This window comes from Centruroides vittatus, unplaced genomic scaffold (genome assembly GCF_030686945.1).
Source record: "Centruroides vittatus isolate TY-2023 unplaced genomic scaffold, ASM3068694v2 contig_549, whole genome shotgun sequence".
Classification (NCBI taxonomy): domain Eukaryota; kingdom Metazoa; phylum Arthropoda; class Arachnida; order Scorpiones; family Buthidae; genus Centruroides; species Centruroides vittatus.
This window is the reverse complement of record NW_027122325.1, coordinates 5618074-5644598: the sequence shown is the minus strand read 5'-3', so window position 1 is coordinate 5644598 and position 26525 is coordinate 5618074. Positions and strand designations below refer to the sequence as shown.

The 26525-nt window shown below is 30.5% G+C and overlaps 2 protein-coding genes across 2 annotated transcripts; both read right to left on the bottom strand.

Annotated features, from left to right (window-relative positions):
- Positions 1–11878: 11878 nt before the first annotated feature.
- Positions 11879–24846, bottom strand: pr (6-pyruvoyl tetrahydrobiopterin synthase purple). Its single transcript, XM_067274544.1, has 7 exons — positions 24651–24846; positions 24201–24280; positions 24066–24088; positions 22612–22668; positions 17856–17926; positions 16333–16473; positions 11879–12101 (listed from the first exon to the last, which is right to left on the bottom strand). The coding sequence occupies exons 1-6, from the start codon at positions 24731–24733 to the stop codon at positions 16341–16343; spliced, it is 447 nt and encodes a 148-aa protein (XP_067130645.1). The 5' UTR covers positions 24734–24846; the 3' UTR covers positions 11879–12101; positions 16333–16340.
- On the bottom strand, positions 13930–16203 carry LOC136978743 (uncharacterized). The gene is made up of 2 exons (XM_067274543.1): positions 15787–16203; positions 13930–15712 (listed from the first exon to the last, which is right to left on the bottom strand). Exon 2 carries the CDS (start codon positions 15634–15636, stop codon positions 14707–14709), a length of 930 nt encoding a protein of 309 aa, XP_067130644.1. The 5' UTR covers positions 15637–15712; positions 15787–16203; the 3' UTR covers positions 13930–14706.
- Positions 24847–26525: the final 1679 nt, after the last annotated feature.

Here is a 26525-nt window from a genome sequence, read left to right as displayed (position 1 = left end):
GATGGCCGGAGGGAACGGCCCGCCACGAACAAGAAATGGGAGTGCGAAGATGCTGATGAAGGGAAGTTGGAAGGCGGAGGAGTAAAGAAAGGGGTAGCAGGGACGCCCCATGGTCAAACCTGCGGTGTTGGGGTAATACTCGACTTGGGAGATAATGGCCGAGAGCCCGAGACTCAATTGGCACAGCACGCCAACGACCAAAGACGGGAGATCAGGGAAACTAGCGAACCTCTGCTAGGGTTACTGAATACGACACGGGATGAGCTTCCGGATGCTAAAAAAGAGTGTCATTCTGCGGACGAGTTGGCCGGATTGATCGAGCAACAGATGGACTTGATCTTGGTGACCGTGTGCTAGTTCAAGGAAAGCACGGCGCTGAAGACCCGGAGGTTGCGGGCCACAACGGGTGTGGTCAGGTGCCAGTCGAAACAACCCACGCACATGCTATTTTCTGAGGAAGGCATATCGCCGGTCCGGAAAACGACGGACAAAGGGCACAACCGAGCTTGCAGTAAGAAACCGAAATTCCATGAGAAGGGCCGAGCATCGTCTGGTGACCAACAAGACTGGATGACGTGCCAATGGCTACGGGGACGACCTCCTCGTAGGGGGACCCACGCGGATAGGTCTCTGGGACTGAAGAGGTCCTACACTATCACAAGGCATCTCTGTGCGTGGGTTATAGCAAGTTTTCCCGGTTGTACCGGAGGTAAGGGTCAGTCCGCACTAACGGACATTTTTAAAATTGCTGCGTGTTGTTAATGGATCAAACAGGCTTGAGCTAAGCTCAGTTTGATCCTTGGCCGCAGAGGTGTAGTGGATGGAATCGCCCAGGCAAGCGATTCCTGCTCTGTTTGTAAGATAATGGAAACTTTCGTAATTCAAAATCATAGCCGTTACAGAAGAGAAGATCCGTTTGGAAAGCCTGTTGTGGTTGGGATCGACGATTGGCTGTCGGAGGATGGCCGTTGGCCGGACTTTATGAAGACATCGAAGCTGATTGGCAGAGAATTTGAACGCCGGCTACTATATAAGAAGCAGTTTTTGGTGGGAATCTCTCTCTCTTTGGGACCTTGCGGAAACCTGGTGTAAGTGGACTCCTATTGGACTATCACAAACTTTTCCTGACTCATAGGTGTTGAAAGTACTAAGTCTGTTAGCGGAAGTTGTAAGGTGTCCTTCCAACGAACTTGTACGGAACATAGTCTGTCGTAACTTAGATTAGTGTATTGTGGATACCTAGTTGTAAACATTATTTTGTATGTTTGTTTCGTCAATATAAATGTTGTGTTTTGTCAACCTGACTGGTTATTTTGAACTTTACTATAGAAAAGCCTTACATGCCTTTTCCAGCACAGTAATTTATTAAAACAATATTGATTTTGGCTTTGATGATTGGTGATGAATGATATCATATGAAAATAATTATAGAGCTGAGAAGTTAGAACATGCTGATCACAAAAAATAAGAATTGAATTAAACAATCTTTTGTATCTTAGGGTCATTGATTTTTGCATTCCAATGTTGTTTTTTTCTCATAGATTTAGTTAACCTTTCAACAGTGGGATAGTCAGGTATGGTGCTATCCCAAAGTAGTGGAGAATAAATGTGGGAAATTTTTAAAGTATTTTTTCACGTGTTTTTTCTCATAACTGTTTACAAAATCTTTTTCCAAAACAGTAATGTTTAGTAAAGAAAAGTCTTTTTTTTATTGTTACATAATTCATTTTTTATGTGAATTTTTTTTTGCAGTAGTTTTTGGCAATACCCTCAAAAGAATTTAACAGATATATCCATCCCTCACCACTGTCACATGATCGCCCTTGACAGATATATCCATCGGTCACTGCAGAATGGTTAAGAGAACCATTTTGCTTTAGTTATTAATGTTTACCTGTCTGTAAAAGTATCATTATAAAAATGTTATGAATTTACCAAGGTGTTCCAAATTGTAGGGTACCTTTTGGATTAAATCATGAGTCAAAGTAATTTTTTATAATAATTTTTCACTTAGAACATAATTATATGTTTGTCAATAATATAACCATCCCAAATCAGTGGTGATCTACCTGGGTCACCAATGCATTGCTTGTAACACTTTTATTGAAATAAAATATTGATGAATCCAGTATTAAAACTGGTTTAAAACAGTTAATCAACAATGAGTTTTACATTTGAATAAAACTCTGAAAAGCATTGAATTTAGAAAGATATTCATTTTATTTTATGGTATTGAGCACAGAAAAGTAAATTATGGCAAATCATGTATGGAAGAATGCTAATTATTGTAGATAATTGATCTATAGTATTTTAATCAGGTGGCCTCCATGCATACAACAGCTACAGAAACATACTTTAACTAATATGTCAGTTTAGATTACATAAAATCGTAATTCCAAACACCAGAAATTCAGTAAAAATCTAATGTTTATTAGTGAAACATTTTTGACCATATGTAATGGTCATCAGATTCTAGAATAGAACTTGGTAAATCACAAAGAAAACAAATTTGAAAATATAATTTTTTGATAAATTTACATAGCAAGTCACACGCACAGAAGCATAACATAAATATGTTAAATAAAACATAGAAAATAAAATTAACAAGAAAATAGTTAAAACAAGACACATTAATATAATGAGTAAAAACATAAATGTAGCAAAAGGTGAAAAATAGAACACTACAAAACTTCAAAAAATACCCTCCATGCACACAACACCACTGCAAAGTGCTTAAAGTTAATTGCAGTCCCTTTTTTGATAGCTTTATAAATTTCCAGATATGCCAGACCAAAGACATGATGTGTCTTGATAAAGCACATCTACATCATCATTGTCACAAGCAAAGACTGTCATGGAAATTGTACAGTACATAAGCTCTTTCTAAGTGTGTCATGATGTGATCCTAGTGCTCAAAGGTCTGCATGCTGCCCCAACATATTCATACTGGTGATCCACTCTCATCCTGTAAAAGAATGGAGTAGACTCCTTGTAGTGTCCTATATTAGTAGTATATTCATCATTTCTGAGTAAGGAGAAGGCAATAGAGCTTGGCTCCATTTTTATGCAATTCTAAAGTTAGAGAGATCTGCTATTTCCTTGTAGATACCACATGCAACTTTATCACACTCAAATGAATTCCAGAAGCAATGATGGTAAGCTCTGTAGGACTGTCACCTACAATGTATCATGGTCTTAATAAACTTCAGGCAATAACCATAGGCAGTGGCTATATGACCTATAGCCACTTGTTCAATCTTGACTGATGGAAAAAGCAATTGAAAATCACATACCATGAAGTAAACTTGCCCCTGCATAGTAATGTTACATAATCTTCAAAGTAAAGGTTCTGGACCAATGATTACATGTGGAGATCGACCACAATAAATTGATTTAAGAATTCTCGACATAAATCAAAGGAGAGACAGACTTATCCCCAACTGGTCAAGGCTCCCAGCTTTCCTTGTGGATCTTAGCAAACAAAGATGTGTGATGTAGGAGACGGTAGAGCGTGTGATCCTTTGCATGAATAGAATACCAACCAAGTGTATTTTAGTGAGTCTCAGGATCCTAGATTGGATCTTTTCCAAAAAACCTTGAGAAGTGGATATGCATTCAGCTTCATGTATATATTCTAGGATAGTACTGTAGATGGACCTCAACAGCAACACAATATTCCTTAACCATCTCAAGAGATCATCAGAGATGGTTTCACTAACAATTACTAGTGAAGCCATTTTTTTGATTGATCATATTTAGTGAAATAAACTTTCAATTTTTACTGGATTTTTGTTTTTTGGAATTAGTATTAGTACTTACATCCAATTTTTAGATATCTCTAATCTCATTTTTCAAGTAGTATTCAATCAATATTATCCAAGTTTGGAAATTTTATTAAGTATAAATAGCTTAGTAAAAATAACATATTTTCTATTATTTTGATAAAAAAAATTGACTTGATAAAATAAAATCAAACTTTTGAAATAAAAACAATTTAGAAATATCTTCAAATATCATAAAGCTTTTTCAGAAATGCATAATAAATAATCTTGCATATTTAATTCTCTTTAAATTTTAAATTAAAATGATTTTGTTAAATTATGCAAGAACTTGTAGGATGACATATTCTCCATAAATTATTAAGCTCTGAATTTATAATTAATTTAATATTCCATCTTTTCAAAAGAGAAAAAATATTCAGATAAATATATTATACTTCACTAAACCATAAAATCATTTCTAAAGATGTAGTTAAAAATAATTTCATCTGTTAGATTTAATGAGTAATGATTTTAGTTTTTAATCATTTTTGAAATCAATTTGATAAAATTTCTTTCATTGACTTTTTTCCCTTATTTTACTTCTTAGGTAAGTATACTCCTCGGAACTTAAAACTCACAAAATGCTTTGTTTGGAACTAAAAATTTTTATGGATAAAACATTTACATTTAAGTTTTTACATTTATGTTCTTATGAAATGTCTTTTAGCAGTCAACATTGTCAATGTTCTTGTTGAACAGGTAAAGAATAATTTTATGAAGCTGTTAATTAGATATAAAAAATAGAATATGACATTCTATTGATTGGAAACGTCAGGCATATTTTGAAAGCCAATTCATTTAGATATTTAATAGAAAATTTTTTATGAGAAAGTATTTACCAGTTTTCTAGAACTAGAGCTGCCTCTGTTTCCAACTCGTTGTTCCAATTCATTTCATAAAAATTTTACCTATATATCTTTTAAAATAACAGCTACAAAAATTAATGTTAGTGTCTAGCTTTTAAAAGAAACCCTACCTTTCAACTTTTATAATAAGGTGGGATTCACATTCCTTACCATATAAATTATGATGGTAAGGAAGGTTAATATTCTACAAATGTTGAATTTTTAAAATTCCTATTATTTTTATTACTAGAAATAAAGAAAAGTTTGAATATGTAGGTGTTACAGCAAAAAACTGAAATCAGGATTTTGTCATACAGAAAGAATATTAGAAAAGAAAGGATTACCAGTACTAGCAAACTTGTACAAGCAATGAGTAAAAACATGACTGCATTTTGGGCTAAAGTTTTAGTACTTATTAAACCAGTGTTTTAGTATTTATTAAACCTTCTAAAGTTTATATCTACAAAAGAACTTTGGAACAAAAGTTCAGATGGTCAGAATCCATTGTGAATACAAGGGACTCTGATACCTTCACATTCCTTGAGAGTAGCTCATTTCCAGGAGTAGCCATTTTCCTGTTTCAGTTAGGATTTCCATAAATTCATACAAGGTTGACCATTTCAGTTTTCATTTTTTAATTTTGTAGTTTGTAGAAAATCAGACTAATTAATTTATTTAAACTAAATTTCTGGTTTCTGTAGTTTTGCTACAGCAATTGTCCTTGTTCTACTCATTTGTTCCTAAATACAAACAAACTTTTAATAATTAGATGGCTGAAGTGGTAAAGTGTCAACTTACTTCTCTGGGAAACTTGGGATCAAATCTGGGTAAGCAACCCTCAGAAATTTTTCATGAGTGTTTTGCCCTGGATATGTCAGTCCTCCATCTCTCATCATCCAGTCTGTACTTGAGCCTGAACCTGGCTAAACCCACATAGATATTATTAAAAAGAACTCTCTTAGTGCTCACAGGATAGAATTAAAAATGAAAAAAGTGCAGACTCAAGTGTTTATAAACATAATTTTTTTCTAAAATCTTTTATAAGAATAAACAGATTTAAACAAACACAGAACACAACCAGTTCTTAACAAAGTATTTCATAGGTTTTTCCTTTACTATATCTACAAAAATATCAGAACTCTCAGAAAAATAATAATAATAATAATTAGCTTAAATTGAAGTATTTGTTCAAGATAAAGAAATTTTAATAGGTATAATGATCATATTTTACCAATTATATAGTTGAGTTCACCTTACAGAGCACTAGTAAGGGAGCAGTCTGCATAATAGAGCACTATTCTAAGGAAGATTTAGAAAGATTTATCTTTAATCTTATGCTACATTAACTGCCCAGGACACATGACAACAGAAGTCTGTAGTTTATGGTATACATTATATAGAGATTTGGTGAAATCTTTTATTGATCAGTTTTCTAATACATGAACAGTTAATTTAAACAGTAAATAATAAAAGATTTATTACATCCATCCAACAAAACGATAATAAATACAAATATGTCGCAATAATCTTGTATAGCTTTGCAGATAATATTTAGAACATAATACTAACGTTTTCAACATAAGAACACCTGAAGATGATCCTAGAAACGGGTCAATAACGTTAGTGTTATGTTCTAAATATCTGCAAAGCTATACAAGGTTAATGTGACGTATTTGTATTAGATTTATTACAAAATCATAATGAACATGTTTTATTGAATACATTTGAAAAGTAATTACATATTAAAAAGGTGTCATAAAATTTATCTGAACAAACAGCACAGATGACATACGCAGTCAAACCTCAGGTTCCAAATGCCTCACTTCTCAAACAAAATTTTTAATGCCATATTTGCTCTGATTGCCAAACAAGCTACTCAGCAAGAGCCAGGCACAGATTAGGGAGAGACAGACAGTCAACTCCATATATTTCCTGTGTTAAAGAAAGTTGACAGCTGGACCAATCAATGATGGGACTACTGATTCAGAAGTTAGTGGCATCGAGATCACCTCACGTCATTAGATTCACAACATGAACATTGTGATAACATTGTTATTGAAATTAAATTTCAATGCACATGCAGGTAAGATACTACTTCTATTTCCAAGGAAACAAGGCAAGAAATAATTAGCAAACAGATTTTGGAGGTCACATGATTTCATTTTGTGGTAATATAATTGTTTCTTTATACCATACATTCCATTAGAAAGCATTCAGAAATTTTGGAGGAAGGATGTCCATATCTTTCAGCTAGACATTCTACTGTATTTCTGGGAAGTAAGTAATATGACTGGTATAATATTGTATTTACTGATTATTTGATAAAATAATAGATTAATGATATACAGTAAAAATATGTGATTATGAATTTTAACATTTCCAAATGTATTATAAGTTATGTAGAGCTCCTAAGACGAAAAAATGAAGAGAAATGAATACTGTTAACAACTGCCTGGTGATCTTGTTACTTTGGATAAGAGAGCAGTCCAGATAAGGGAGCATAATGTAGTGAACCTGAGGGAGTTCTCTTAAGTAAAGTTGACCATATTGAAAATATGGATACATTTTGAATAAAAGTATTGCTGGAAATTTATAATTAATGTTTTATAACAAATTTATATAAACTGCTATTTCATTTAAAAATAAATGTATTTCTAATAATGTTTTAACTGAAAAACTACATTATGTTTCATTAAAATTTATCAACTTAAGATGACAATGCACTTTAATATATTTTATACAATGATCTATTATTATCTTGTCAAATTATTAAAACATAATGTCATTGTAAGAGAGCATATAAATTTTAATGAAAATGATGATGTATTTTTGTTTTAAAATTGGAATAATGTTAAAATTGATTAATATAATTAGTTGTCATTCTTGAAACTTTACAAAATTTAACACGTTAATTGAATATTATATTATATTTGATGCTGACAAGCAAAGTATCAATAATACATTATAAATTGCATTAATATTTTTACAAATAAAAATCAATACTTAAAATTTACCATCTAAATTTATCTATATCATAAATACTATTTATTCTGTCACTAATCAATAGGCAAGTGATGGCATACAAACAAGGGTGTCGCCAGAGGGGGGCAGAGGGGCAGTTGCCCCTCCCTAGACATGCGAAAAAAATTATTTAAATGCTAAGTCATTTATTGCCCGATTTATAATTCCCGCGTGAAAAACCCAAGATTATGTTTTAATTAAAATAATCTTCTTAAGCTTCTTAAAATTTATGAATCGTTTTTATTTTACCTATATACAATTCATATCCTCTATCAATTTATATCATCTTGCCCCCCTGGCCCATTGGCTGGCGACGCCCTTGCATACAAACAAAATTATTTTTCGTAGTATACTGTAAAAAGTAATTTTCCAAGGACAAGTTGTTATTATTCTCAGGATAAAGAAATTAATGGGATATTATTCGATTTTTATAACTCTATAGACTATAACTATGGCAACCATAAAAGCGAAGGAAATTATATTATATTATAATTATAGTGACACTTCAAATTTCACTTTTTAATTAATAAATTTACATGTTAAATGCCAATGAGTAATATAGTCTTTTAGCAATTTGCAATGCCATGACATTACAAATTGGTAAAAGATTTAATTGAAGTGTGAATAGATTAATACTAGATAATAAATAAAATTCAAACATTGTTGTATACAATATTATATAAGTATTGTATTGTATGCACTAATGTATGTATATTAAATCATACATATAAAATTTATGTCAATTTTAATTATCACGGCATTTCATTGATTTGTACATAATACGATTATTTACAAACACAAACCAATCAGAAAAAGGTGGCAAAAAGGTGTACTTTCTTTAAATCTATGTTTGGTGCAATTTTGGAAAAATATATCATCATGGATGCCATAGGAAATATTGACTTCGCTTGGCATGAATTAACTGATAAATGCATGAACAGAGTGTGGAAGAAGTTATGGCTGAAGTTATCCAAGAATTCTCGACAAGAAGAGCCTATCGCCGTATCGTTAGGTTGACCAAATTGTCAACCTAATCGATACAGCAGGACTAGGAGATGTAGATGAGCAGGATATTGAAGATTTACTGCAGATTTCTGGTGAGAGTCTTACCAACGATAACCTTCAAGAACTGGCAGAACGAGGAATTCATGTAGAACTGGAAAATAGAGATTCTGAAAACAAAGAACCCAAAAAATTTCTCTACAGATTTCCTTAGTAAAAGTTTGGTAACGATAACCAAAATCGTTGATCAAACTGTAGTGAATGATCCAGATTTTGAAAGGCAAAACAAGGAGTTTTGGATGAGATCTTCTGCTACCGATATTTTCTTAGGGAAAGAAAAAGCGACAAATGAAACTTTATGACTTTATTGCAAAAGAAAAAAAAATTTCAGAAAAGTCAGGACTTTCATCACAAAAAATAAACTTTACATTTTTGTGTGCATATGTTTATGTATATTATGCAAATTAATATAAAAATTACTTGAAATTAAAGTAAAATCTGTTTATTTTTGGTCACGTGTTCACCTATCCCTATTTACTCTATGTTAAAATGACCTTGCTTAATGCTGTTTTGCTTAGCACTTTGTCATCTAGGAACGCATCCCCATGTTAAGCAGGGTCTTACTGTATATATATTTATGTATTTTATTTGATTATTATAAGAAGAAATTGTATCATTATTTCTTCAAATAAAATAAAGTTTTGACAACACAGCTCTAACAATTTCTTTAATCTAGATGCTTTTTTTAAACCATTTTTTCTTGTTTGAATTAGAGATGTGCCTTAGAATCAATGTCACCTTACATTCATAGTCCAAAATAACAGTGAGCAGTCATCGCAAGTAGACCAAGTGGTCATTATGCACCAATAGTAGATATTTTGAATATATTGCTCACTTCAGTTCAAATAAGCTTTTTGGTATGTGTGTTTATAGATTAAATTCCTTTTCAATATTTAAAATTCCTGCAAGAAGACGTCATTATGCAGCATCAGAGAAACAGGGAAATAGAGCTACCAAACATTACCTGTCTCATAACATTTCTATTGTTTTTGTAATTTGTTGTTACTTAACAAGATTTTAGGCTCCATAAAAAATTTTTGATATTTGATTTCAAACTTCTGGTACATTTTAAAATTGAGGACACATGATATTCATTAATTTATTACAAATGTGCTTCAAGGAGCAAAGAATTATTTCCCTCCGAACAAAAACTCCAGAGAGAAAAGCTATAACAATAAATATAGTAAAAAATAACATTCTTAAGCAGACAAAAACTGCTTAAGAATGTTATGTATAAAAGCAATTAAATACTAAAACATTAAATAAATAAGATATAAATTTATATTTATTACTTTGCAAACAGTTATTTTATAAATGTAAGAAAAAGGTTTCATTGTAAGACAAACTAAAAATACTTCCGATAAATCCTTTAATATTAAATTCTACATAATCCCAATAGTTAATGAATTCACTTTTCATTATTATTTAACAAAAAAAGATAAATGCATATCAATCAAATATGTTTCAACTTGACAAAATAATATAACTATAATTATTAAAAAGCTTTTGCAAAAACATGTTAAGAATGATTTGTATAATTATAATTTCTTATTAAATTTCTGTTATCAGATTAAAAGTTATAAAGTTAATGATTGGTAAGAAGTTAGTTATCAAACTTCAAGTTTATATTATATGATATTTATCTCATAATTCCAAAGTTAAAATATTTAAAGCAATACACCAACCAAACCCGAATTATCGGGCTAGAAACGGCTATTATAATAATAATAATTTAAAATAAATTAGCTCAGAAATGATCTAATTTAAAACCAATATTTTTTCAAAAATTTTTTTTATTTCTGCATAAAATTTATTATTAATGTTAAAAGAATAATTGTACATAAAGTTCATTTAATTGAAAAATATTTTTTTAGTTCATTTTTATCAAACTACAAAATTTCAAAAATTGAGTATTGTATGTGAATATATCATTGATTAATTAATAATGATTTATTATTGTCTTTTTATTTTAATCAAATTGTCTTGCATAAAAAAAAATATTTCTAATCCTATTTAATCTTCATGTAATATTAAGAAACATTAATAATCAAAATTATTTAAAAAAAATACATTTTACTATTAATCAAAGTTAATAACATACTGTACTTTGGAAGATAAGCATAATTAATCATAATTCTTAAAGCTATTATCTCTTAATTAAAGTAATGAGTTTTTTAAAACTTTTGGAATTTATTTGTACTGTACATACAGTATTAATTTAATTATTTTGTAAGAAGATTCTTGTTATTATTTTGTATTTCAATAATAAACATTTTAAATTTTAATGTTATGAAAAGTGTAACTATTTTTAAATTTCATAATGCAGACTAATGATTTTCATGTCTTTTTCAGAAATATAAGCTTTCAAATGAACATATTTCATAAACAATACACTTTTTAAAATAAAGTATATAAATTAATCAATCAACAATTTATATTTATCATGTATGTTATAACAAATATTGCTGAAGTTTAATCTGCCCTTTTGTTTTATTTTTGTTTTACAATTATTTTAAACATTATTAAACATTTTCTTATATTGAGAGATTTGAATTTCATTTTACATTTATTATTCTATCATTAATTTTACTATTTTGTTATTGGCTTTAATAATTATGTTAATTATAGATATAGACAGATGGATAAAATCTAGTAGTAAAACACTATTATTAAAATTATTTAAAGAATCAAAATTCTTAAGAAGTGACATTAATTTTTTGCTTTTTGAATTCGTTTTGTATTTTAATAACATATCTTTCACCATTCAATTTTATTTTTAATTCTTTGAGATATAACATTGGACAGGTAGTCTGAATCATGATTTATAATTGTCACTTTTATATGAAAAGATTCTGATAAACTTTTTGTAGATTCATTTGAGATGAAGAAATAGAAATTTTATCAAAATTTTGTAATGTGTAGGTAACAATTATATATTACCTAATGTTATAAAGCTAAAGTTTAATGGTGAATTTGCAGAGTTCGACATATATTAAAATAATCAATGAAAAATAGAATTTGACCTCCATAAATTTCCTCTAATTCCTTTTTTTCAGAGTATAAAATAAATAAACTAATTAATTAAATCAATATTAAATGACAAATTTAATAAATAATTATTTCAACATATTTATCAACAACATAATTCAATAATTACTTTATTTCAACAATATTACAATAAATATACATAGAATTTTTCATCACAAAAATAACAAGTGCACTTCATATAAAAAACAAATTTATATATATAATCTTTGATATTACTCAATATATTCAAAATTTATTTATATTTATAATTTAAATGCACATATCTTACTTAATCCATTACAATCCTTAACATTTTATAATTAAGGTCAATGGGATGATTTTCATGCCAAATACTGTATAATAAAATGGAGAAAACACTAAGATCGGCGTTATATGTATGTTTTTTTATTGCTAGCACTTTCGACGAACCTATTGTCGTCGTCATCAGGCGAATACGGAAATTTACTAAAAATTAAACGGAAATAATCCGATGAAGAACAGAACGCTTAAAATTTAAATTAAAACTTTTGGTTAATGTTACCCATGGTTCCAAGATGGCGGCTCTTCCAGAAATATCAAAACAGAGTCGTAAACTATACTGACAATAGAGGGAGCTTTTCCATGGAATTATGCAAATTAACTTGTAGTCAGTCAAATTCAACAGTGTTGTGTGAATGTGTAGAGGAAATATTGTAACTTTTTTTCAAAAAATTATTTTCTAACAAAGTATTAAAGGTAAATATTTTAACTGTAAAAATGGGTTAGAGAAGTTTTATTTAATTCTTGACTAAAATTTTAAATTTTAATTTACTTAGTTTTTAACTGATACCGTTGCAATGAGTTTTGCAGGTCTTGAGGTGGACGAATTTTGGGTCAAGATGTACAGTACAACCCGTATTTTTTTTAAACTAATGGAAAATGAATACGAAGATTTAGGATTAGGAAATGATATTGATAATGCATTTAAGTTTGCAGTAAAACTTGGAATTCAACATACTCAGTCAATATGCAATTCAAGTGGAATAAAATGCAAATTATATTATTGACGCAACCGAAAATTTTGCTTTTTAAGATGCAGTAAATGTGGAAGTACGTTTTCAGCGTACAAAGGTACGTTTAAGAGTAAATTTGCCAATATTTCATGGGGCTGTATACTTTCCTTTATCTGGCATTATCTTTGCCTAGAATGCACTGCTACAAATTCAGCCATTGCTGCAGGTATATCAAAAAAGGCCAGTGTCAATTGGACAAACCATATAAGATTAGTGATGCTTATAGCTTTGCAAAACATAACTTCATTTAAAATTGGAGGCCCAAACAAAACAGTTGAAATTGATGAAACCATCATATGTAAAAGGAAATATGAAAAAGGTCATATATTGAAATCAACAAAATGGGTTGTCGGCAGAATATGCCGTGACGATAAAAACTGCTTTATTTGCCAGGTCAATGATAAGTTGGAAACCACGTTAAATTGGGTAGTATATAAATATGTAAATTCTGGTAGTATCGTAACAACAGATGAATGGAAAGGTTATAATCACATTGATGAAATCGAAGGTTTAATTATCGAGCACAAAACTGTTAATCATTCAAAAAATTTCATTAATCCCAAAACTGGATGTCACATGCAAAATATTGAATGGCTATGGGGGTATCTTAAAAATAAAAAACATCTTTCGAAGCATTATAATACAGACTTATCAGACTCATATATGTATGTACCTCTTTTATGTATTTATGAAATAGCCTGAAAAAACTCCAGGGGAAAGATTTCAAATATTTGCAAAACACCTGACTATGATTTATCCTGGTGCTGCAACAACACCAAAATGGATAGAGCCAGAGCCAGAGACTGTCCTTTCTGCAACTGTACCAAATATTGCAAAAAAAAAAAAAAAACCCAGGAAAGTAGAAAATGAAACGGTAACAATATTCCCTCTGAAATCAAAGAGAATCTTGTCTAAAAGTGTTAAAGGATCAAAGGAAAAGGAAACACCATTGCCTCTGAAATCAAAGAAAGTTTCGTCTAGAAGTGATAAAGAATCAACCATTACAAGGAGGAAAAGACCAGCCACAAGCGATGATGAATCAAAAAACTCGAAGAAAACTACGATCAAAAAAAAAAATAAATGTTAAAGTGAGTATTTTTTTTTTTTCAGTATTTAATCTTAGTTTATTATATTTTTGGAGACACGTGATCTCCGAACAAAATAGCGTTAAATGTGCAGTCTCCAGACCAATCCAAGATGGCGACCAGAAGCGCCGCCATCTTGGAATCATAGGTAACATTAACCAAACTTTTTCAAAACCATTAAGAACACGTAACAAATATTCAAATGTGTTTGAAATTGAACGAGTAGTAAACTCCGTGATATGCAAAGCAATGCATGCGTGGATCCAGGCTCACACTATACGTATACTGGAGGAAGCTAATAGTTGCTTAATCACTTGTACAGCGTGACCCATACACTGGGCAGGTCAAGGGTAGAAGTATAGCATGTATCCAAGGTGATAGTAAGAAGAGATTCCCATATAAAAACGAGTTTCCAATTTTTACAGCTCTTGAGCATAATTGATTGAGACCATAGCAGGTTGTAACCCTGCTCAAGTACCTTTTTTGTAAGTTCTGTGGTGTGCCTACCCCTCACAACATCCTTTTGGTGCTCCACAAGGCAGCTGGCAAGCATTCTAATAGTGGCCCCAATATACCTTATGTTTACTCCCGTTGCAAGATTCTCCAGTGGAACAGCATAGACCCCCGATTTCCAAGAGTAGAAAACTTGTCCCTATCATTGCAAATAAGCTTGCATAGGTTTGGAAGTGGGGATAGTAGTAAGACAAGGTTACGCTGCTTGAAAATATGGCAAATGCATACAGAAAGAGGTCCAAGGTATGGTAACGATGTTTGGACCACAGAAAATTCCCTCTTACTGCATAGCGTAGTGCTTGGAAATAGTGATTTTTTTTACCATATTGAGCACATGTGTAAATTTAGCACATGAAAAACCAGCAGTGTGTACCACCAAACTGATGTTGTCTAATTCAATGTTTACCAGCACTTGCAAAGATGATAGTAAGAAAGCCCTTCTGATGAGGGCGGCAATGGCGGCATTAACATATCGTGAAGGCTGAAAGGCCTCTGCTGGGATAATGTGTGGTGCTATGTTAGATTTGTAGTGAACTGAGAATTGTGGTCCTTCAGGAGATTTACATATGTGCAAATCTAAGAATGTTATTGCAGTGTCATTTTCTTTCTCCCAAGTAAAATTGATGGAAGGATATATACTTGAGAATTGCTGCATAAAGGTGAGAAACATCTCATCTGTGTCTTCCCATGCTATGAGAATATCATCAACATAACGCAAATACATCTGCAGGTAGTGGATGGCAAGCGGGGAATTGAATGTTCTGTGCTCACTCTCTCTCATAATGAATTCTGCTAGGATAGTGGATAAAGGGGAACCCATAGGGACCCGTTGCTTTTGTAAATAGGTTTTCTGATTGATACGGAAATAATTATGCTCAGTGACGAAGGTGAGCGCATCACGTATATCAAGAACCTGTTGGATGTTAAAGCCCTTTTTTAGGAGCAGATAACTGGCAAGCACTACAGCCTCAAAGATGGGCACTGAAGGATATAAAGATATTACATCTAGTTTGTAGAAGGTGTAGGTGTCTGGCTGTAGGGCACCAATGCTTGAAGCAATGGGGGATTTAGCAATTACAGATGAGGGATTAATGTATGGAGAGTCTGGAACTAATGCACAAAGGAATTTAGCAAGTGCTTTTTCTAAAAAGTAAGTAGGATGAGACTTTTTGTTTACAAGCAGACGTAACGGCCAGTTTGCCTTATCCATTTTTGGTTCAAAGAACAACCTGGGACATGCAACGTTGGAGGGGGATCAAGGGACCCAGTTAGAGTTGAGGAAACACCTGGTAGGGCTATGATTCTCCTTGCCTGCTGTAAGATCGTTGGTGTAGGGTCCTCACTCATCACTGGGAAATACAATTGTGTTAGAAATTCATTGGCCCTGAGGAGAAAGTCGTTTTCTCTGCACAACACAAACATCCTGTCTTTGTCAGAGATTAAAAGTCTCAAGTTAGCTCTGGTAAGGAAGTGTTCTACTGTTTGGTAGTCCACAAAGCCATTGGGCTTACCAGATCCTTGTTTTGTCATAGCGTGGATATGTAGTGGCCGTCTGGCAAGACTTGAGTGCTGCTAACATGGCCGAGATCAACTGGGAAAGGTTGGTATTGGCAGAGGGAACGTACTTAGGTCCCTGTTGTAGGATTTTATGCACTGTGTTAGGCACGTTTTCATTTGTGTAGTTGTAATATGGGATATTCACCTTCACTTTGCTTTGTCTGTATGACAAATGTGCTAACCATTTAAATTTTAAGCGTTCTGTTCTTTATTGGATTATTTCCGTTTAATTTTTAGTAAATTTCCATATTCGCATGATGATAACAACTATAGTTTTGTCGAAAGTGCTTGCGATAAAAAGTTATACATATAATGCTGATCTCAGTGTTTTCTCCATTTTATAATTAAGGTCAATTATTATTTTTCAAATTCACCTTTAAAACATACAACATTTTTATCTGTTTCATGTATTGTTACAGAATATAACATATCAGATGAAATATATTTGGATAAAGAATTCCAAATATATACTGCTAAATTCTCTGTTGTGCTGAAAATAAAAATATAAACACTTATGAGAATAAAATTACCCATATAATTGATGAGTGATATTCTGATTCAAGATTCACCAACAATTTTTCCATTAACAAATGACACAGCAAAAAATGTGTTTTATACATATGTTAATGTTTAACATGTTATAAATTTAAGGGGCTGTCCATAAATTATGTCTGCATTTTTCTTGAATTTTTATTCCTCTCCCCCTCTTGCCCAGTTTGTTCAAGTTTCTGTAACCCCTTCCCCTCTTTGGACATCCAATAAAATTCAACCCCCCTTAAAACTTGAAGCTTAAAACTTAAGCTAATTTTGAATAAAATTTGCAGCAGTTTTTACATCAATGTCACAACTTTTTCTTATTAAAAACATTTATTCTCAACTTTTTATCCTCTATCTACTGATTTTTGACATTAAAAGGTAATGTCTATTAAAATTAAAAGCTGAAGGTTTAGACTTAGCTTTTCTTTGCAACAAAACAGTGGTTTTTGCCACTATTTGATAAGCATTTGCATGAGCCTTGGTCGATTTCTAGTAACACTGCCATTAGTATGACAGCCTGTGGCATTACAGTCAAACCTGTTTTTATGCGGTGGATAGGGACCGCATAAAAAAAACGCATAAAAAAAATCGCACGAAACTTCACGAGTGGCTATAAAAAACAGTTTTCGCAACACAATTAAAAAAAATTTTTTTTATGCGGTGAATAGGGACCGCATAAAAAAAGTCTCACATAGAAAATAACTCAAAACCGTACGAAATAGAATTTATTGACAACAGATGTCAGCACTTGACTGCATCATCTCGTCTATCGTCTGTTTTACATATTTTTGTCCAGGTGGTGTTTTGTTGACTTAAAAAATTAATTATTTCATTTTTCGCATATTCATGCAATAATATTACTATAATAAGTTCATTTATGCTATAATAAGTTTATTTAGCTATAATAAGTCAACGTGAGACATGACAAATCGCACGAGACTAGTCGCCAACTATACCGCACAAAAAAATATCGCAAATAAAAAATCGCACAAAAAAAGACTGCATAAAAACAGGTTTGACTGTATTATAAATAATTTGCAACAGGTGCAAAGAAATTAAGTGTCATATATTTTCAGCTTTTCTCACACTTTATTAGGCAAGTTTATTTCTAAATGCATTTTATACTTCAAGTCATAACTGATCATTTGTTGTTATTCTCCATATGTATGGTAAATTCTCCCTACATCAAACACTGAAAATATTGATCCTCTAAATTCATTAGTTAGAAAATTTCCTGTATTATAATGTATCTGAATAAGGACCCTGATGATATGGATAATTCAGTTTTCTGTATTTGAAAGTTTATTTAAAATTTAAAAAAAGTTAATTATTTACCTGACTTTATTTTTGAAATATGGTATGTCTTGATCCAGATTTTTATGATCTAATATATCCATAATTGCTATCTATAAATAAAATTTTATTTAAAATTAAATTATAATTAAGTATTATTTAATTAACTGATCTAGAATAAAAATTTGGTAACAATATCTAAATTATAAATTTTAACACAAAACTAATAATCATTAAAGAATAAGTATTATCTAAAAACTATCATTTTAAAATATCTATAATTATAAAACAAACAGATAAAATAATTTATTCTAAAAGAAAAAAAAAAAACTGAAAATTTGATTATTACATATAATCAACTCAAATTCAATCTATTGATATTTTAAAAAATTGAGAATTTATTTAAATACTTTTGATATTTTATGGATTTCTCTCCATTTTCTGAACTATTTTGATTCATGTAATAAATGATTTACACATTACATAAATAGAAAGTATTAGATCTATACTATATTTCTGTGCATATAAAAGTATGTCCTTATATGTGAGCATGTTCTTATATGCGAGCATGTTCTTATATGCAAGTACATGGTCTGACCCTAAAGTAAATGTACTGATTTTTTATTTAATGACTGTGCAGCTTAACACATCATTAATTGGTATTTTTGCCTTGCTAGATATTTTAGCCACATATCTAGACCTGTTTCAAGTTGATCAGTTAAGTCAACTGTGCACAATTTTTGTTTGTGTAAGATATAGTTTTAACACATTGTTATGTTTGAAATAGAGAAAAATCTCAAATGATGTTACACTATCATGTTTTGTGTGAAACTCAAGAAATCTGCAACCAAGACATTTGCAGATTTAACCAAAGCTTATGGAGATGCCACTTTATCAAGAAACATGGTGTTTAGATGGCACAAAGATCCAGGGTAAAGACGATGCTTATTTTATTTTATTTTTTCATAGCCGTGGAATTGTGCACAAAGAATTTTTACCTTTAGGACAGACAATTAATCAGGCCTTCTACAAAGATGTTTTGGAATGACTTTGAAAATAGGTCAAGCAAATCTGCAGGGACATTGCAGAAGATTGGGTGCTGCACCACACTAATGTGCCTGCTCACACAGAGCTATCAATTCAAGAGTTTTTGGCCAAGAAAAAATCCCCACATGCCCACAACCTCCCTACAGTCCAGACCTAATTCCATGCGACTTCTATCTATTCCCTAAGATAATATCAAAGTTGAAAAGTCATCATTTTGGGATAGTGGAAAACATCAAAAAGTTGAACTGACACACTAAACTCCCTTACAGAAAATGACTTCAAATACTGCTACAACCTGTGGGAAAAATTTTGGAACCACTGTGTGACCTTGGAATGGTCATACTTTGAAGGATATTGTTTGTAGTTTGATGTAACTCTTGTATATTTTGAAATAAAAAATCAGTACACTTACTTTTGAGCAGACCTTGTATAGGAACAAGCTCTTATATATGGGACAAAGTCAACACTACATTCCACAAATAACTTAAAAAGATCACACAGCCATAAATTATCAGGATGTTGACTCCTTCCCCACTGCCTGGAAGTCTTTCTACAAAATATATATCCCCTCCTCTCTTCTTACATCATACACCCCTTTCCCCCTACACGTGTTCAGCAATCCCCAGTCTGTTCTCAGCAGTTTGTTGCCCAACAATGCCCATTTAACACAGGCAGAAACATTTGGCCTTTGTGTATAATTTTCTCATTTTTTGATAGGTTTGTTAGATTTTGCAGTGTTTATTTTTGTCTTATATTAATCAGTTGTAAAGTAGCAGTTGTTAAAATGATCCTTTATTTAAAAAGAAATTTTCATAGTATCGGAAAATTTTTTTTTATTTGGCTTTTTCTTTTAATAATGGTTCTTACAAAGATGTCACTAGATAGTTACTTTATCATTATATTTACATTTACACAGCAATGCAGTGTCAAAATATGCTGAAATATATTAGAGAATGCTCTTATAAGCAAAGAAAAACTTATGCTTCAAACTGTAAAAAAGTAATTTTTACATATAAGAGCATGGCATGCCCTTAATATGTGCAGTAATATACAGTAGTATAAATTTGAGATACAGAAACTAACAACTTTTATTTAAATCAGTCCTATGGTTTAAGACAAGTATTAAAAAAACATTTAATTGAAAGTTTTTACATTTATTTGTTATAAAGCTTCATATGGAATATTCCACAACTATTTTTAAAAATGTTAGTACAGTGAAACCTGTGTAAATCCATTGTTGGTACTGAATATTTTTTCCAGTTTGGTAGGTTTCTGTTTTATTAATATTCCATTTTGAACAGGTTTTACTGCACTTATTTTTTCCTTTTAAGAATTGCATTAATTAAAAATAAAAATTTATTTTAGAATTTAGTCTTCTAAAATAAAAGATTTTGTTATATTATAGAAGAAAAGAGTGCAAAAGCTTTCTTTTGATAAAGAGGTTATTTTCTTTCTTCTGCTTATGGACAATATGAAGTTATTCTGCAAAAATATGGAGTGAGAGCTTCTTACAGAATTTTAACACTTTCTCATAACTGTTTTTCTTTTTAAAAAATGTGATATAGTAATATATAGTGCTTAATAAAAACAACCTGGTGTAAGATTAGTTTGTCTTTCAAAAACATGAAAGTATAAAATAGAAGTGTTAAAAATTTTATGCTTTCATAATATTTACCTTAGTAAATATTATTAAGATTTAATATTTCCAGACTTTTAAGTACTGTAATAATATTTTCTGTAGCATAATAATATTTACCTTAGTAATTATTATTATGCTACAGAAAACAACAATAATAAATAATAAACATAACATAGAATATATATCTGTGTTCAAAAAGTTCTTGACTAATAGTATATCAACATAACTATTTTTAGTATTTAATGATTTGACTTTGGTCTAACACAACACCAATTTCAACTGAACTTTATAATTATATCACCATCACAATAATAGTTTTTTTCTAATTTTATTTTTTAAATTTTTGCAAAAGAACATTGCATTGCTTGAAGAGAAGAAATGACTTTCTAAACAACAAAATTTCTGGCCTTGACCCAAAGATAAGAGCTAACATAATAATAAAAATGAATAAATTATTATTAAAATATTTTATAAAAAGTAAAAGACTAAATTATTTATTTAATCTTACATATCAAATGCATTACAAAAGCTTTGAAAATTCAAATAAACTTGAAGAACAGTTTTGGAATGATCGGTGATGATAGAGCTTTAAACAATATAAACAAAATTAAATTATATTATCAAATTCATATATCTACAAAATTATTAGGTTAATTTTATGTAAATCATTATATAATTTAATAAATTTATCAACAATTAAATTTTGTAATAGTTAAAATTCAGTTGTAATATATACAGGACATAATCATATCTCAATCATTAATTTAATAACTAATAATTTAATTAATTTTGCCTTAATCAAGGTTTAATCTGGCATACACACTTTTCACGTGTTTTGATTACAAATATATAATAGCAATTACCGTATTTTACGGACTATAAGACTTTTTTCTTTGAAAAATTGCCTCCAAAATTAAGGTGCGTCTTATAGTCCATAAAATATGGTATGTAACACACTTATATTCAATAGGAAAATTCATTAAAAAAACGGGTTAATAATCAATATTTTAAATTTACTTTTCTATTCAAAATTTATTTTTTCCAGCCAAAAAATAATATTTCTTAAAACTTCTTTCTACTTTATAAAGGCAATATGTGGAAGGCATGCAAGATTTTTTTTTTTATTTTATGTTTTATTTTAGATGTTTCAAGAAATATTAGTCTTGTTTTCATTAAGTTTATGAAATATTACAAAATTACCATTTTCTTTTTATTTTCAGAAATAAAATAAACACATTTCATACTATAAATAATATTTATAGCATTATAAAACAAAGTTTTAGTACTCACTTTTTTGAAGATTTTACATTGATTATTACTATAATGTTTAGCTTAAAAATATAATTGCATACTTTTTAACCAGTACATTATGATGATGATGATGATAAGAATATTCATTTGAGAAATATGTCAAAAAAGTCAATTTGAATACAATTTTCTGATTGATTAAGTGTGATTTAAATGTGATTTGTAAAAATTACTGAGAACAATCAAAAATTTATTTTTGTTGATTGATTTTCATATATTTCTAAATACAAATTCAAAAAAATTTTTATTTCTAACTAACATAATTTTGAAAGGAAAGAAATGTAATTGAACATAGCTAATTTTCATGATAGCATAGATAGAAAGTAACAAAAATTCCATATATTCTTGTAGAATAACAGTTGAATTACAAAAGATTATTTGTGAAGACACTATTATGTAAAGGGCTTAAGAAATGTTGTGTTATACCCTATTCACCTACACAACTTGGATAATGTAATATTCAGGAAGGCTAAAGGTCATAATGACATAAAACAGGAATCAGTAATGATTACAATAAAACAGGAAACAGCATGATGACAATGAAAGTTCTGATAAAGTATTGTTTCAATGGCTTTCCAAATTTTTTTTTAATGTAAATTGCTAATGTTTCCGCATGCAAGTAAAATTAATAATAATAATAAGTTAATTTATATTAAAGTTCTAATTTTTCAGAAAATAAAGATTCCAAAATTGGCACACAACTTATTTTCAGGATTGACTTAAATTTGGGCTAATACTGTATATTAAATATAGAAAGCTAAATACTTTAATTAAAATTTTGAGCTTTGTATTTTAAATACTTACATTCATGTAGTTTTTCAAATCAGCTAAATTCATAACCATTCCAGTTATTTTATCAACCTACATGAAAAAATATTTTTGTTAATTGAGTTAACTGAATTATATATAGCAGGGGTGGCCAACAAGTCGATCGCCAAGCCAATTTTGGTCGATCGCTAGCGATGTCTTGACTTAATGTATTATATTTGTAACCGAACGCAACTGTGTGCATGCAGTTATGACTTGACTCACAAGCAGTGAGTGCACTTCGTACTGAAACAGTGTATAAACATAGTATGTATTTCACACTTCCCCCTCCCCACTTAGACTATGCCTATGACAACAAGTCGATCGCGACACATTTTTACGATAAAAAGTAGATCTTATGTGCACAAAAGTTGGCCACCCCTTATATATAGTGTATAAATATATATTTTTTTTTTATTAAAACAGAAACTTTTAAAAGTTATTTGCCAAATTTAGCTCTAACTAGTAAAATTATCACAGATATCAGTGCTATAGAGTCAGAGTTAAAGTCAAAACCAATTCTTGAACTACTGCAGTCAGAGTTGGAGTTGATAAAAATGGATTGTCTATGACTCCTAATGATTATTTACAATACAATTTTAAATTTATGTTAAAATTTCTTATTTCACAGAAGCAAACTTGATTAATCTATTTTTCAGGTTATATTTTATATTCAAATAATACTTTAATCTGAAAAAAGGAAGAAAACTGGTAGGGAAAGAGGTTCCAGATTTTCTTTTGTAATTTCTTTCTGTTATATCCTATTACTTTATATCATTTTAATAAAAATATAATCTCACTGTTTTTATTTTCTATGTTTTATCTTTTTTATAAGCTTTAAGTTTACTGAATGTTTGTAATTTCTTTAATAAATAAAGTCACAATAGCATAACTATAGCTTTTAGACTAACAGGTTATAGATCTAGAAACTAGCCTGATGATTCACGTTGACAGTGATGAAATATATTATATCAACTGAAAGCATTCTATGTACAAAAACTATGTAATTAGTAATATTTATCATTTATTCCGTACATTGACGTATAAATAAAAGAATCAGTCTGAGTTGAAGCTTTTTTGTACTAACTCCAGAGCCCTGAAACAATTTTTAATCAATAATTTATGCTATCATTTAACATTTCTTAATTATATTAAACAAACGAGGCATATAAACAATCTTCAATCAAATATTTTTTAAAACTTTAATTGTTAAAATCAATTATATGTGAAATTAAAATAATATATGCTACTTAAAATAAAAGTGGATTGAAACAAATCTTTACAAACCTTTAACTAAATATCTAAAAATAATCTATGGTTATTATTATTGATAAATATCTTATTTTAAAAATTAATTAAATGTTTATTTAAATTATAATTTAAAATTTATTACCAATAAGAAAGAGTATGTGTTAAGTTTTTAATAATGTACAATTAATATAATTAATTACCTTTCCTTTTACTGTAACTTCCACTGTAATAAATTATAAAATTATATAATTAAAAAACAAGAAAATAATTTCACAAATCTAACATTTAATATAAAGATAAAAATATAATAAAATTACTATATATTAAGTATTTACCTTTATAATTATGTCCATGACCATTTAAATTGTTGCATTTTCCATATAATTTCCGATTTTCTTCTTCTGTCAATGCTAGACTTAAATGTAAATATCTCTTAATTTAAAGTCTAGAGATGTATTATCTTATAATATTTTTATCATTCCCAAGGTCTAATTCTTTTACTCACTTTTAACAGAATATCTAATATTTAATTTATTATACTACAGCATAAAATATATATATTATAATTAATATTTATAGTTTCATTACTGTTTAATACCAAACTGTGATGACAATAACGTTATAACAGGAAAACATTTACCTTCTACAACTCGCTTCGTAATTTGATTGCAAGGCTAGTCTTCAACAGGTTTATTAAATTAACATTTTATTTTCTTTTACTACTTTCGATTATGATTATAACATTACAACTGATTTAAAATTACATATAAATGAAGATTACTTACCTATTCAATCTATGGCAGGCGCTAAAAGTTTCTGTACGTGTCAGAAACACAACAGGAGACTTACTTTCGATATTTGCACTCATTTTTAAATATGTCAAAATGTGTTAATTGCTGCAGATGTTGTTAAAACTAGTCACGTGTGTCTAACGATATATTTTGGCGGCAAAAACAAATTGCGTAATGTTTATTGAAAAAATTCATAGAGGGCGCTAAAAATTTTCATATGTAGTATTTTCCTTTCCCCTTAATAATGAAGAAAATTAAATTTTAATTAATTTTAATTTATCGTTCTATTCCGGAATCAAAATGTGCTATTGTCTTAATACAGCAATATTCCCATGAATCTGAGGTCTAGTCGGTAGGAATCTTTTCAGGGCTCTTTCCAGTCCTTGGGCACTAAAAATATTGTTTTAGCTAATCCATTATGGATTCGGCCAGGCCCATAATGGGGTGACCGGATGGTGAGGAATGGGTCCTCCTCAAAAAATTTCTGGGATTTTCGACTTGGCTCTGGAGGACCTGGGATCGACTTCTGGATTGTACTGTACATCCCAGGTTTCCTAGAGCGGTAGGCTCTTACCTTAGCTGCTAGACGGCCGGATGGCCGAGCGGTCAAGGTGGCAGCCTAAAGCTCTGGGGGACCCGGGATCGAATCCGAATGAGTCGAAAAATCCCCAAGAATTTTTCGGGGTTGGTCCGTCCGGATATGTCGGGCACTGTCCCTCACCACCCGGCCACCCCATTGCGGGTTGGGTCTAGTCGAACACATAATGGGCTTGCTAAAATAGATCCTCATAGTGCCGTCAGGGCGGAAAGAGTTACAAAAAAAACCTTAGCAGCTCGGTCATCCGGCCGTCAGTCAGTAGTATCAGTACAGACGAAAGTACATAATCTTAATATTTAGTTGGGAAGTTGATTAAAATTGAATTATTTTATCTGGACAGACAGAGAAGTTAATAGAAAGCATGTGTATACATATAAATATTATATATATATATATATATGTGTGTGGTATCAGTGGCGTGCCGTCATTGGAAGCGATGGAAGCGCCGATTCCACCTTCCAATGACCTTCCCTTGTATTTTATAAAATATAAATTTTCATATTTTAACGTACTTTGAATTAATTAAAATTAATATTTTATTATAACTGCATTATGTATCTTTTACAAATTTCTATACTACATGTGAAAAAAAAACGATAAGATTGCTATTGTATATTCGAATAATTCGGTGGCGGAAGGAATGTCGAAACCGGGTCAGTTTCTAATCAGCCAGATTATATAGGCATTAGCACATGCAGGTTTACAGAGCACCAACCTCACCCGGTTTAGCTGGTAGAAGCGACACACGCGTACGGAGTCCAACTTTATAACCCGGACCGGTTCTGAGCTGTTAGCCGCCTACCTGTCAACTTCCAAGCAGCCAGATTATAGGCATTGGCGCATGCGCTTTACAGAGCACCAACGTCACGGTTTAGCCGGTAGAAGCGACACACGCGTAAAGAGTACGCGACTTTATATCCCGGAGCGGTTGTGGGCTGTTAGCCGCCTGCTAGATATTCGGCCACCCTCGCCCGATTATGTGAATCATAAGCAGACTAGATCAACGGCGGGCAACCCGCGGGCCAGCTACGGCTGGCGAAAAGTTTCTATCCGGCCCGCGAGATCTTTAATAGATTATTAAATTGGAAAAATAACTATTAATTAGTTATTTTTCCAATTCTTTGTAATTTTCGAAAACGATAAAAAAAATAAATGTAGTAATTAACTTTTTATTTATTTCTTTCATATTTGCAGACTAAAAAAATTACGAGTCACAAGAAGGCGTCAATTAACTACTACGGCGCGGAAAAAAACGTAAAATTTATTCTGGC

Excerpts from the sequence above, each read along its gene's own strand:
- LOC136978743 (XM_067274543.1), bottom strand. The coding sequence starts at position 15,636 with ATGGATAAGGCAAACTGGCCGTTACGTCTGCTTGTAAACAAAAAGTCT.
- pr (XM_067274544.1), bottom strand. The coding sequence starts at position 24,733 with ATGAGTGCAAATATCGAAAGTAAGTCTCCTGTTGTGTTTCTGACACGT. Across the intron at positions 22,669-24,065 it reads AAGTTACAGTAAAAGGAAAG|GTTGATAAAATAACTGGAAT; the intron begins GTAATTAATTAT and ends TTTTTCATGTAG. Across the intron at positions 17,927-22,611 it reads ATTTGAAAAACTACATGAAT|ATAGCAATTATGGATATATT; the intron begins GTAAGTATTTAA and ends TTTTATTTATAG.